General features: G+C 40.5%; 1 protein-coding gene across 2 annotated transcripts in view; it reads left to right on the top strand.

The window, feature by feature from the left end:
* Positions 1-13,216, top strand: part of CERK (ceramide kinase) — a 42,598-nt gene that overhangs the window by 18,863 nt on the left and 10,519 nt on the right. For both annotated transcript variants that reach the window (XM_074586122.1, XM_074586022.1), the window contains exons 7-10: positions 4,479-4,553; positions 6,300-6,452; positions 7,260-7,365; positions 9,905-9,975. In XM_074586122.1, coding sequence (XP_074442223.1) covers positions 4,479-4,553; positions 6,300-6,452; positions 7,260-7,365; positions 9,905-9,975 — 405 coding nt within the window. The remainder of the gene's footprint in view (positions 1-4,478; positions 4,554-6,299; positions 6,453-7,259; positions 7,366-9,904; positions 9,976-13,216) is intronic.

The raw sequence follows: 13,216 nt of genomic DNA, 5'->3' as shown, positions 1-13,216 counted from the left end.
TGAAAGAGATTTAATGCTAGCACACTCTCATCTTTATGACTTTTTTGAGTGATTAGCTTTATCTCGTAGGCAGAATCCCATTTTACAGGCTCTTTTTGGTTTTGTTTTTTTTTTTAATGTTGGATGCTACTTGTAAATCATGATTCTAGCTTTCTGCAGCAAGGCTGCTCTTGGCCCCTTTTTTTGTACCAATCTGTCTGTTTCCAGACAGTCTCTCTCCTTAGTGTGTCTTCTGGTTAAAAAAATATCATGTATTCTTATGCTTTATGGTACATTTTTATGAAATAACTTGTGGGTTTTTATTGATGTGAATAAAGGCTTCTGCTGAAATGGCAGTTTTAACTTCTGAGTTTCTTGTAGTAGCAGCCATTCTGCCAGTTGCCAAATCTGCCAGTGTGAATTGACTGAATGCGGTTGTAAACAGATGTGCTGTTAAGGGCACTTAGAGGCTGTAGCAACCTGACGAAGCTTTGCACCGTGATGTGGTAACTACAAGTCTCTTTAGTTATTACTTCCTCCTAGTGCCATCTAGCCTTAAAAGCACATTCAGCCATGTGTTCTTGCTGCATCCAGAGTGGTAGCATGCCTCCATAGAACTTAAAAACAGAGAATCATTTCTCTTACAACAAGTGGCACTGAGGTTTTGTCCACATGTTTTAGTATTAAAATTATATCCTCTAGAGTAAGACAAAGTAAATCATTCTTATTACTCAACCTGGCACAGAACAGGAGGACAAAGCTGTCAACTGCTGTTAGAGGACTCTTTAGTAAAAGAACAGCTTAGATTAAATACTCTTAAGATCTCAGCAGGTAGAAAAAACCAATCCTACTTCACTCTGTGCTGTGGCATAAAATTAATGCATTCATTCTTCCAAAACCCAAGTTTGTCATCCTACCCTGGGGATAGGAGAAAAATCTTCCAAGTGCTAGGGAAGAGTGAGCAAAATGTAGATACAAAGTATTAATTGCTATAGCAATTTAGGGTTCTGGTGTATCCAGATCCCTCTTGCTTTTGTTGAGGTCAAGGTATGAACTCTGTAATGTCTAGGATTGAAGCATGCAGTATGATTGTAATCAGTGTGTCGATGTATAGCTGTAGAAATGCAGAATGCTAAAGACAGCACAGGCTTCTTATGTGAAGGTAGTATAGAAAAATGGTGGAAGATTAATTCACAAACTTAAAAACCAGATGCAAGTAAAATCATGAAGTGTGACTGGACTCTTACACTGCTGTCATCTAGGCTGTAAAATTTCTCTTTGAAAATGTGTTAAAGCATAGCATAGAAAGCTGTCTAATTATTTCTTAAAATGACTCCAAGTGATGTGTCTGCAGCCTTCTCTGTTACAACATTTGTAATATTTAATGATCTTTGCAGTTTAGTTAGCATCTCATTTCAAGGTTCAGTATGTCCAGTTTGAAATCTGACGTGCAGTGCTTTGTGTTCCTCCTTCAGCATTTTAAATCCATTATACTTCTGGAAATGACAGTCTTAGAGCTAAGTACTGCATTTAATATGGTGGGGCTGCTATGAAGACAACTAAGTCAAGATTACTTTTCCATGTGATGTTAACTTCATCTCTTAAATTTGCCATTATTATATTAATCCATTTTTGTTGTACTGTGGTACTGAACTTCTGCTGAAGTGATTATCTGCCAAAAAATCCCAGAACAAAGTCCTTCTGAACTGTCCCTTTTTAAACCAGTCAGTCATTCTGCAGATGTTAAACTTGACTTCTTGATTTCTGGATGCAGAAAGATAGATGTACAAAACTTTGAGTAGGAACATGACTGTGTGCCCAGGCATTCATCTGTAACAGTAGCTTCTCCCCTTACTTTTGAATGTGTCAGATCCTGTCACTTGAAAATCACTTCCCATAAAAGTCACCATCTAGATTTTTCAAAATACTAAATGCTGCTTGGCCAAGAGTATGCCGTTGCTCTGTCATTAGCATGGCTCACCTGGTATTTTGTCTATGAGGTCACTGCGTGGATTGTGACTTCACAAAAATGCTATAAAGACAGGGGACCCCCACTGAACTTGTTGCTCTACCTCTTTGCAGTGCAGACTCCTGTTGCCAAGCCAGTTTGTCTCTGATGATTCTGTGTGTGCTGTGGGAGCACCTGCTCCTGTGAAGGGTATCTCACATAGAGCAATGCTCATGACCACGAAGAGTATTTCCATTTCTTTATTAAATTCACTCTTTTCTGTAGGATCAACATGTAGCTGACTGTTGGTTCTGTCATCTGCTTAGTTTAGTGCTTCCAGTTCTTTAGAATTTGTTTAGTTTATTCCATCAATAAAAGCACAAAAATTAATACTTGTAGCCCACAGCATGCGTGTGTTTTGGTTTAAGAAAACTTACTTGTAAGCTGGTAGTCTAATCATTTTTCAGATGATTGATTCTGTGGAACAACAAAAAAAATCACAATAATAATAATTAAAAAAAAAAGTGCTAGAATTAATGTCATTAATTCTTCCATACAACCAGTAAATCACCTGGTTTTGCTTATTACTTTGGTGGTTCTATGCACCTGTCTGCATCACTTGTCTACTCTCTAATATCCAGCAATATCTGCATGCAGAGCGAAAATCTGGTGATTTAGCCGTACTGTATTCTATGTAGTGCAGTCCATCACTTCGGTTTCTTTAATCTTGCTTTAGCAAAAGTGTTTCATGGGGAGCACATTCTCTTTAATATTTTAAAATCATATCTTGATCATTTCTCCTTGTGATTAATTAAAAGGAAGGATTTCCTTGATAATTTTTAAATCATTAAATGTATGTATTTTAAAAATTACAGTGTTTAAATTTGGGGAGGGAAAGAACGTAGAAGAACTTGCCTGTATAACAGCTGTGTGGCTGTATGGTACCTCCTAATAACAAACAGACTGTGGGGAAAATGGGTAACGAAACAGCACTCTAGTGTACATAATTTATGATAAAGATGCAAAGTAATTAAACTTATTTTAACAAAGACTAATTGATGTGCCCTCTACACACTTCGTATTTTCAGTAGGCTCTTAATACCAAAATATCTGAGATGAGAGCTTTCTTTAGCTGGGAGATTTCAGATGTTTAGTTCGGGATTCAGCTGTCTACATATGGTGGAATGGTGCCACCGTCATTGAAATGTGCTAGCCCAGTACCAGACAACTGCTGTGCTGGGATACCCTCTTTAATTGGGTCCTGGATCTGCTGCTTGTTGACTGTGTCAGGCTTCCGCACAGCGTTTACTTGATAGAAGCTTCTCTCATGCCCTTCACTGTCAGGGAAAGTGGTATCCATTTCCTGAGAAGTGAATTGGAGGGAGAAGGATTTTCTTTGCTCCTATTGCTAACTGCATATATCCTGTCTGACTTCAAATTGAGAAGGAACCAAAAGTAGATTTTAAATAGTGATTAGTCATTACTCCATTTTTAGTTTTCAATTTGAATTTGATTAGGCCTCAGAAATTAAGTACTCTGTATCTGAGCTGCTCTACACTCTCTCTAGTGTATCAGTAGCAAATCTGAGAATGTATATGTAGACCAAGTAATTTTTTGTTGTCAGATTTCCAGCCTTGACTTTGAAGGAATTCATTTTCAGGGAAGGGATGGGAGAAACTGAAAGATAAATTTGGAGTTAGGTGCTGCAACAAAAATGCTTTGCTGTGTCTGGCCCTGACTTCCAAGTCCCTGCTGCAGAGAAGAAATCAGAACCCTACATTAAGCCCTTAGATGTTTTTTATAGGGATCAGGGAGAATTGCCTGTCTCTATACAGCACCTAAAATACTGAGTGAGCATACTGATGGAGCGGGGGCCTGGAGATAGTTAGTAACAAAGACAGAACAAAGGTGAAACCTAAAGCTTTCCCCCCCGCCTTTCTTCTTGTAGGTATTTTGCTCTAGACTGTAAAGGCAAATCTCTATCCACTTTGCTCCCCTATCTATAAACTACTTCCTGAAAGCAAGTATTTACTAATTTTCAAGCAACAGAACAAAGCAGGAATTTCTGATTCAAGATGCAGCTGAAGGAGGAGGGGATGTTGACAGCCTGGAATTTGGATCACTTTCCCCCCAGAAAACAGGGCACCGATCAATTTATTTTCATGAGATCTTAATGAGTAAGAAATCTTAAGCGAAGGAGAATCAGTGTATGCCTGCCTTCCCCTACATCCCTAGTTGATATAAAAGCTGTAATGTAATCCTGAAGTTTTTCATGTAAATTAACTTATTTCCCTTCACTAACTGCTATGTATTTATTGCTCATATAGTGAAAATCTTTGTGCTTTGTACGGAAAGAAAGAAATCCTACTCATCGGTGGGGGGGAAAGAGGTTACAATTTAGATCATAATACTTGTATCCTTGTGTTTACTTTATTCCATAGAATAGAAAGGGCACAGACAAAGGAAGATAATGCTTTTATTTGGAGGACCATGCCAATAATACTTGCTTTGAAAAGATATAGATTAATCTCTAGGTTTTTTTGTTTTTTAGGATCAACAGATTGCATATGCTATTCAACTGTTGGCATTTCTGATCCAGTAACATCAGCTCTCCATATTATTGTAGGTGAGTGGTCACAGTTTGCTGTTTTGTTATGGAAATGATTAAAATAGCAAAAAATAATAGTTTCATTCAGTTCTTTCTATGTCTGTGAAATATAATTTGAACAGAATGGCTGAGTTGAAATACAAAGTTTGCGTCTGTGATTTAAGTCTGATTTGAAATACAGGAGGCTTAAAATTAATTGCTTTCTCTACTGTAATTCATTGTTTTAAAGGGATCATAACATCTTGAAACTTTATATCTGGTGCTTAAGTTTTCATGCATTCTGGCAAGCTTTTGAAAATAGCAGTAAAATACAATGAGCAGTGTAAGTTGCTGAGCTCTCTCTATATATATCTTAGAGAAAGCTATGACGAGTGCACGTACACTTGAATAGTAGTGTTTTATACTAGTTGCCCAATTGTCCTGTGCAATTCAATGCTACCATGCTAAGTTAGAAGAATGGCTTCTGCTTGACTGGAATTAGCTGATAATTTCCTGGTTTTGCTATCTGTAAGTCATATATTTGAGGAGAAACTAGGGAGGAGAACCACTCCTCTTCAATAAATACTTTTTGATATATTGTCATCAGTAGGGATGCTGACATTGCCACTTCTCAAAGTCCTCTAGTGATGGAGACCCTGAACTGCACAGGGGCTGAAGGAGACAGCTTGGCATATTCAGTGCATTGTGATTTGTGATGTCCATCCTTTCTGCCACTTAACTGAAGAATCACAATCACCCATTTCTTAATACTGAATTTGAAAAATTGTGCAAGGCAGTCTTCAGTTATAATGATGTTGTGTAAGCATAAAGGATAGCATTTCCAAATGGTGATTATTTCATTATCACTTGTTATTGAGTGCTTAACAGTTGCAGTTTTAGGAGCTGGCGTTGCAAAGGTTTACACGTGTATTTCTCTGTTATTAATCTATGATAAAATCTGTTCAGCATGTGTAGAGTTTAGGCCATTGGACTAGGAATAGAGAGAAATGTGGATTTACTATATCATAGGTTTTTAGCTGGATTATTAAATTGCATATATACACTCCTATTTTTAGGAGTGTTTTTCACATAAAGGGTTCTTCACAGCAGTCTGTGGTGGCAGGCTGAGAGACAATGGGTGTAAAGTGAAAGAAGAAAAGAGGAAAAAAAGAAACCAAACAAAACACCAAGCAAAGAAACACAACCATCTCCCCAGGCCCCCCAAAACCCACCACCACTCTAAATCTTACACTATGAGGACATCAGCAAGGTGGTATACTCCCTGTTTTTAGGGATTTTTCAGGACTTGACGGGATAAGGCCTGAGTAACCTGATCTGACCTCATAGCTGACGCTACTTTAAGTGGAAGGTTTGATGAGAAACCTCCTAAGGCCCCTTTCCATCAGAATTACCTTCTGATAGTATGACATATAGGATTAAGTAGCATCCGGTAGATGTACAGATGCCGCATTGATGTCTTCTATAACATCCCCACCTACTGCTATATGGTAAACAAGTGTAAGTTCTTCATTACATATTTTTAGCATACCAACCTTTCCTCTCGCTTAGTCCTTAATGCTTTTTAAATATTAAATGAATTTACTATTAAAAAATATTTTCCCTTTATGTATAAGAAATATATATGTATACATGACATGTATATGTTATGACATAATATAACTTATTTTTTACTGCTAAAAAATTGATAATGCTAAAGTTACTATCACGTTTGCAGCTGCAAACAAAATAAGCCGTAATAGAACCTTGCACTTCTAATCTTCATAGGTGACTGTCAGCCTCTGGATGTCTCTTCTATACATCATAACAACACGTTTTTGAAGTACTACGTATCATTGCTGGGTTATGGTTTTTATGGAGATATATTAAAAGATAGTGAAAAGAAGCGGTGGATGGGTCCGATGAGATATGATTACTCAGGTAACTTGTGTAATTATTACATTACTTTGTCAGCATGTAAATGTATTGGAGCAGTTGATGTGGTCTCTCCAAACCAAGCTTCTCAGAAGCCGTTAAACATCAGAAACAGACCGAACCTGATTTTAAACTCCTTGTAGTACCAAGTATGTTGGATCACATTATGTAAAGCTCCGTAACTTGGGGGATAACATTAACAGTGTGCTCATCAAAGTTGTGATGAATATATGTCACCTGGTGATAGCTGCCTAAAAAGTAGTCTTTTCTGTGCTAATCATTTTGAGTTCCTTTTCAGTCAGAGAGATGTAGTCACTCCTCTGTCTTGGACATTCAGCTGATGGAATGAATTGTTAATTTTGTTCTTCCAGCACTAATTAGAGAGAGAGATGAGTGGTTTAGCCTAATTAACTAATATTTGGATAACTTCTGTGCTACTGGAAAGTATTTTTTTTGCCTTCTTTGATTTGTCTTGTGTTAGGGAAAGAAGATACAGAAGCAGAATTTAAGTAGCGTAGGCCAATTTTAAGATTCAGCAGTGATGTACAGCTAAAATTTTTAGTTGGCTTTAAAGATGTCAAACAAAGTAATGGCACTATTGGCAAATGTTAAAAAGTTAGGGGGGTGGTATTTCCTTGTCCTTTACAGTCTAAAACATCTTAACACAAAGAGCTGTGAGCTTGAGGAGAGCAACTGTGGTTTTGCAGTCCTTAGAGAAGGAGGAAAGAGAGGAACAATTAAGGGATGTATGCAAAGGTGTTTGCAATGTGGATTTATAATGTCTTAATGCTGCTTAATACCTGTTTTATGTAGGCTTCAAGACTTTTCTTTCTCATCATTACTATGAAGGAACAATTTCTTTTCAACCAGCAAAACACACACGGGGATCTCCACGAGATAAAGACGGATGCAGAACAGGGTAGGCTAATGTTTATCTCTGGATATTTGACATGAACTATTTTAAAAGGCCTGTACATAAATAGAGGTCACAGAAGTGTTGTTTTTAATATCAAAACATTTACTCTGAAAGAGACAAGCTTGTAAAAAAGTTTATTGACTCATTAAAGAGAACACTTCGTTTTATCAGGTCAGTAAACAAAAATGTAATAAAATTTTGTTAACTGGTCTCTCCCTCCCACAATTTTAATTGAAGCAAAGTATAACAGCACACACAAGTAACACTGTGCTGTGGTACTGCTAATAAATGAAAACTCTGGATGCCCCATAGCTTCCACAAATGGAAATAATTATTCAAAAATTCTCGAATGTTCACATTGTAATTGGGTCTATCAATTTTAGGAATTGCTTTAGTGCCATGACAACAGCTGGCATGGCTTGTCCTGAGGATAGGTCCTCTCTGGAATCAGCCTATTTATCCTTTTTTTTATAAACTGCTACTGTGCAGTATAAATTCTGTGTGATATTCTTCACTTGTTTCTCCAATCAAGGGGTCCTACCTTAATCTCCAAGTGTTCCTTCCTTTCTTTTTGCTTTCACCTGCTTGAAGTTATGCTAGGGTTTATTGTTGTTCTTCATATATGAGTGTAGCTATCAGAGATATAGTAGCTGTCACAGCAGCAAACAGCGCAGCAGGATACAAAGGAGCCAGAAACTTTGGCCAGAAACTATCTGGAACTTGTTGAGACTGGACTGTAATAACAGTGCTGTGACATGCTATGGATCACGGTCTCCAGTACTCCCTGGAGAAACTGTCCTGATCCATCAGGTGCTTTGATGCAGGGGAAGCTCCAGAGGGAGAAAGCTGTCATCCAGGTCTTAGGGAGTAAAGAGTGCCTGATGCCTCATGGGGGATTTTATACATCCTGATAATTGCTGGAAGGGCAATAGGGCTGGGCACAAGCAATTCAGGAGAATCCCAGAGTGCGGTGATGACAGTGATCATGCAGGAAAGTGGGGGGTGTGATGGTTGAAGGGAGGCTTGGCAGCGGTGACTGTGAGATTATAGAGTTTAAAATCCTGAGAGAAGTAAGCAAGACAAAAAGTAGAATTGCAGCTCTGTACTTTAGGAGAGCATATTTTGGTTTATTCAGGAATCTTGGCAAGATTCCATGGGAGACTGCCCTGGAGGACAAAGAGGCTCAGGAGAGTTGGTTGGTAGCTCCTCAAAGCACAAGAACAGCCCATTCTGATATGCAGAAGCTTGAGTAAGCATGATAGAAATCCAGCGTGGATGGGCAAGGATCTGAGAGGTAAAGAGAAGGTGGAAGTGGAATGGGTTACTTTGGAAGAACACAGAGATGTTGCCTAAATGTTCAGGGATGGAGCCGAGAAAGCCAAAGCTCAGGTGGAGTTGAAGTCAGTGGGGGATGTGAAGGGTGTTGCTTCTTATGAAGGAATGATACAAGTATACCAATCATTAAAAAAAAAAAAAAAAATACAGAAGAGGCTGGAAAATTGCTCTTTTGCCCCAGTTTTCACTGATGTAGTCTCCCCCCAGGCCTTACAGGTTGCTAGTCCTGTGGATGAGAGGGAAACAGTAGGTGTTACATACCTTGATTTTTAGCAAGGCCTTTGGTACTGTGTCCCGTAGTATTCTTAAAAACAAATTGATGAGGTGTGGACTGGGTAAGTGGATGGCTGGAAAACTGTCTAGACTACTTAGATAGGTTGTGAGTACCAAGATGTCCCTCAGGGATGAATACTGGGGCTAATACATCTTTATTAATGACCAGGACAGTGACAGAGAGTGTGCTCTCAGCAGTTTTGTGGATGATACCAGATTGGGTGGAGTGGATTACATGTTGAAAGTCAGGGCTGCTATTAAGAGGGACCTTGGTGAGCTGAAGAACCTCCCGAAGTTCAGCAGAGGGAAACATCATGTACTTGGGGTGGAATAATCTCATACAACAGTACTGACTGGAAGGTGCCTCTGCTGAAAAGAACTTTGGGATCCTGGTGGACAACAGCTGTACTTGAGTCAGCAGTGTGTCCTTGCAGCCAGAAAGGCCAACCGTATGTTGGGTTTTCTTATCAAAAAAAGAAGTGAACAGGTCAGGAGAAGTGATTCTTCCCCTGTACTCAGCACTTATGAGATGGACTGCCTCCAGTATGTCAATGTCTTTCACTGTTGTAGCAGTCAAATATTGGAACAGGTTGCCCAGAGGTGTTGTACCCTTGCAGATATTCAAAACTTGATTGAACAAGACACTGATCGTATAAGACCTGCCCTGAGCAGAGGTTTGGACCACATCAGAGGTCCCTTCCAACCAATGTGATCTTGTGGTTCTGTGATGCTGTTTTTGACATCGAGTAATCTTCAGCACTGTACTTAAGAAACTACACTGCCTGCAGGGCTATTGTGATTCATGCCACATCAGAGTTGTCAGTGCCGTGCCGCATCTTGTGGTGGAGAAAGGTCCTGTAATGATTGGGTAAAACAAAAGTTAAACTGCATAATAGCTTTGTTTTCAGGAAGTGAATGGTATTTTTGTTTTCAGATGTTACATTTGCAAGAGAAGTGAGCAACAGCTGGCAGAACAGCAGAAGGAAAGCGGATTAAAACACGAAGGTAATTTGTCATAAACAGTAAGATGGTGTAATATTATACAAAATACTGTTTTTTCAGAATATATCAGGTCAAGTGTGTGTGTGTTTTGGTTTTTTTAAACACGAATTACTATATAATCCATTGTTTCTTTATTTTAAGGAAAATACATGTAAATATGTGAAAAAGATGTAAGGTGTCTCCTCCACCCAGACCTCAGAAATTTCTGATAAAATTATACTAATTACTTGTGTATTTCAATGTGTTATGTTTCTTTTCTTTAAGAAAGATATATTTTGTGAGCTAGGACTCTTCCTTTTGTGAGGACTTAAGTGATAAACTGTGAGGTGGTATAGAAGGAAGCAGTTCATTAAGATAACTTTTAGAATAGATCAGGATTAAAAATTTGTGCCCAAAAGTCATCCTATGTAAAGCTGTTCATTAAATAAATGTGAGGCAGTGAACTTGGACAGCTAATAACCAAACTAGTAGACTGTCCTGGTTTCAGCTGGGATAGAGTTAATTTTCTTCCTAGTAGCTGCTGTGTTTTGGATTTAGTATGAGAATAATGTTGATAACATATTTTTTTAGTTGTTGCTATTAATATTAAGTCAAGGGCTTTTTCAGCTTCCCATAGAAGCTGAGAGGGAGCATAGACAGGACAAGCTGGCCGGGACAAAGGAATATTCCATACCATAGATGTCACGTGCAGTATATAAATAATGGGGGTCGGCTGTGGGGCAGGGATCTGCAGTCGATGCTAGGGATGGGCTTGGGTGATCCATCATCAGGTGGTGACAGCAATTGTGTTGCATCACTTATTTTGTGTATTCTTTTGCTGTTATTTGTTTTTCTCCTCCATTACTGTTCTATTAAACTGTCTTTATCTCAACCCACGAGTTTTTTCCTTTTTTCTCCCTCTCTTTTCTCACTATCCTACTCTGGGAGCCAGGGGTGAAAGGAAGTGAGTGAATGGCTGTGTGGTCCGAGTTGCCATTGGGGTTAAACCGCACCATGGGCTTAAGTATTTCTGTACAGTACCCCACTGGTACTCAGTATAAATAATAAATAAGATTTCTCTAGTATGCTATCCTTACTCTCCTTTTTCCCCCCATTCCAACTCCTGTGCACACTTCCATGGATTTTTTTATGGGCATAGCTTTTCCTTCCTCTGTTAAAACAACTCTCAATATACTGGATTCTGTGCAGTCATCCTCCTAGCTGTATCTCTTTATGTCTGACTACTGTGCCTTAATGGGAAGGACTGATATTATAGAATTGTAGAATTGTTAGGGTTGGAAGGGACCTTAAAGATCATCTAGTTCCAACCCCCCTGCCATGGGCAGGGACACCTCCCACTAGATCAGGTTGCTCAGAGCCCGTCCAGCCTGGCCTTAAAATCTTCCAGGGACAGGGCCTCCACCACCTCTCTGGGCAACCTGTTCCAGTGTCTCACCACCCTCATGGTGAAGAACTACTTCCCAACGTCCAGTCTGAATCGTCCCATCTCTATTTTTAATCCATTCCCTCTAGTCCTACCATTACCCGACATCCTAAAAATTCCCTCACCAGCTTTCTTGTAGGCCCCCTTAAGTTACTCATGGGCCACTATAAGGTCTCCTCGGAGCCTTCTTTTCTCCAGACTGAACAACCCCTACTCTGTCAGTCTGTCGTCATAGGAGAGGTGCTCCAGCCCTCTGATCATCCTTGTGGCCCTTCTCTGGACATGTTCCAGCACGTCCATATCTCTCTTGTAGTAGGGGCTCCAGAATTGGATACAGTACTCCAGGTGGGGTCTCACGAGAGTGGAGTAGAGGGGGAGAATCACCTCCCTTGACCTGCTGGCCACGCTTCTCCTGATGCAGCCCAGGATACGATTGGCTTTCTGGGCTTCAAGTGCACACTGGCGGCTCATGTTGAGCCTCTCGTCTATCAGCACCCCCAAGTCCTTTTCTTCAGGGCTGCTCTCAAGCCAGTCACTGCCCAGCCTATATCGGTGCTTGGGATTGCCCCGACCCAGATGGAGGACCTTGCACTTGGTCTTGTTGAACTTCATGAGGTTGGCATGGGCCCACCTCTCCAGCCTGTCAAGGTCCCTCTGGATGGCATCCCTTCCCTCCAGCGTGTCAGCTGCCCCACACAGCTTGGTGTCGTTGGCAAACTTGCTGAGGGTGCACTCTATGCCACTGTCCATGTCGCTGATGAAGATATTAAACAAGACCGGTCCCAGTAGTGATCCTCGAGGGACTCCACTTGGACATGGACCCATTGACAGCCACTCTTTGGGTGTGTCCGTCAAGCCAGTTCTCTATCCACTGAATTGTCAGTCCATCAATCCCATATTTTATCAGCTTGGAGACCAGGATGTCATGCGGGACAGTGTCAAAGGCTTTGCTCAGGTCCAGGTAAATGACATCAGTTGCTCTCCCCTTGTCTGTTGATGTTGTGACCTTCTCATAGAAGGCCACAAGGTTTGTCAGGCACGATTTGCCCTTGGTGAAGCTGTGTTGATTGTACCCAATCACCTCTTCATTATTCTTCTGCCTCAGCAGTGCCTCCAGGAGGATCTGCTCCATAATCTTACCAGGCACGGAGGTGAGACTGCCTGGCCTATAGTTCCCTGGTTCCTCCTTCTTTCCCTTTTTGAAAATGGGGATTATGTTTCCCCTTTTCCAGTCAGTGGGGACTTCACCAGACTGATACGACTTTTGGAATATAATAGAGAGCGGTTTAGCAACCTCATCCACCAGTTCCATCAGTACCCCTGGGTGTATCCTATCGGGTCCCATGGACTTGTTCACTTTCAGGTTCATCAGATGGTCACAAACCGGATCTTCACTTACGATGGGCAGTTCTGTCCAACCCCTGCCATTGTCTTCCGTGACTCGGGGAGTGTGGGTGGAGCCCTTGCCAGTGAAGACTGAGGAAAAGAAGTCATTGAGAACCTCGGCCTTCTCTATATCACTTGTCACCAGCTCCCCCGTTTCCTTTCTGAGGGGGGCAACACCCTCCCTAGAATTCTTCTTACCATTAATGTACCTATAGATATTTTTGCTGTTTCCCTTGATCTCCTTGGCTAGATTTAATTCTAACTGAGCTTTAGCTTTTCTCACCAGGTCTCTTGCAGTTCAGACAGCTTCCTTATGTGCCCCCCATTCCAGCTGTCCTTTCTTCCCCTCCTTATAAAGTTTCTTTTTGTGTGACAGTGTGTCCAGGAGCTCCCTGTTCATCCAGGCAGGTCTCCTAGCATTCTTTCCTGCCTTCC

The sequence above is a fragment of the Larus michahellis genome, chromosome 1 (genome assembly GCF_964199755.1).
Source record: "Larus michahellis chromosome 1, bLarMic1.1, whole genome shotgun sequence".
Lineage (NCBI taxonomy): Eukaryota > Metazoa > Chordata > Aves > Charadriiformes > Laridae > Larus > Larus michahellis.
The sequence above is the reverse complement of the archived record's forward strand: the minus strand, read 5'-3'. Positions and strand labels throughout refer to the sequence as shown.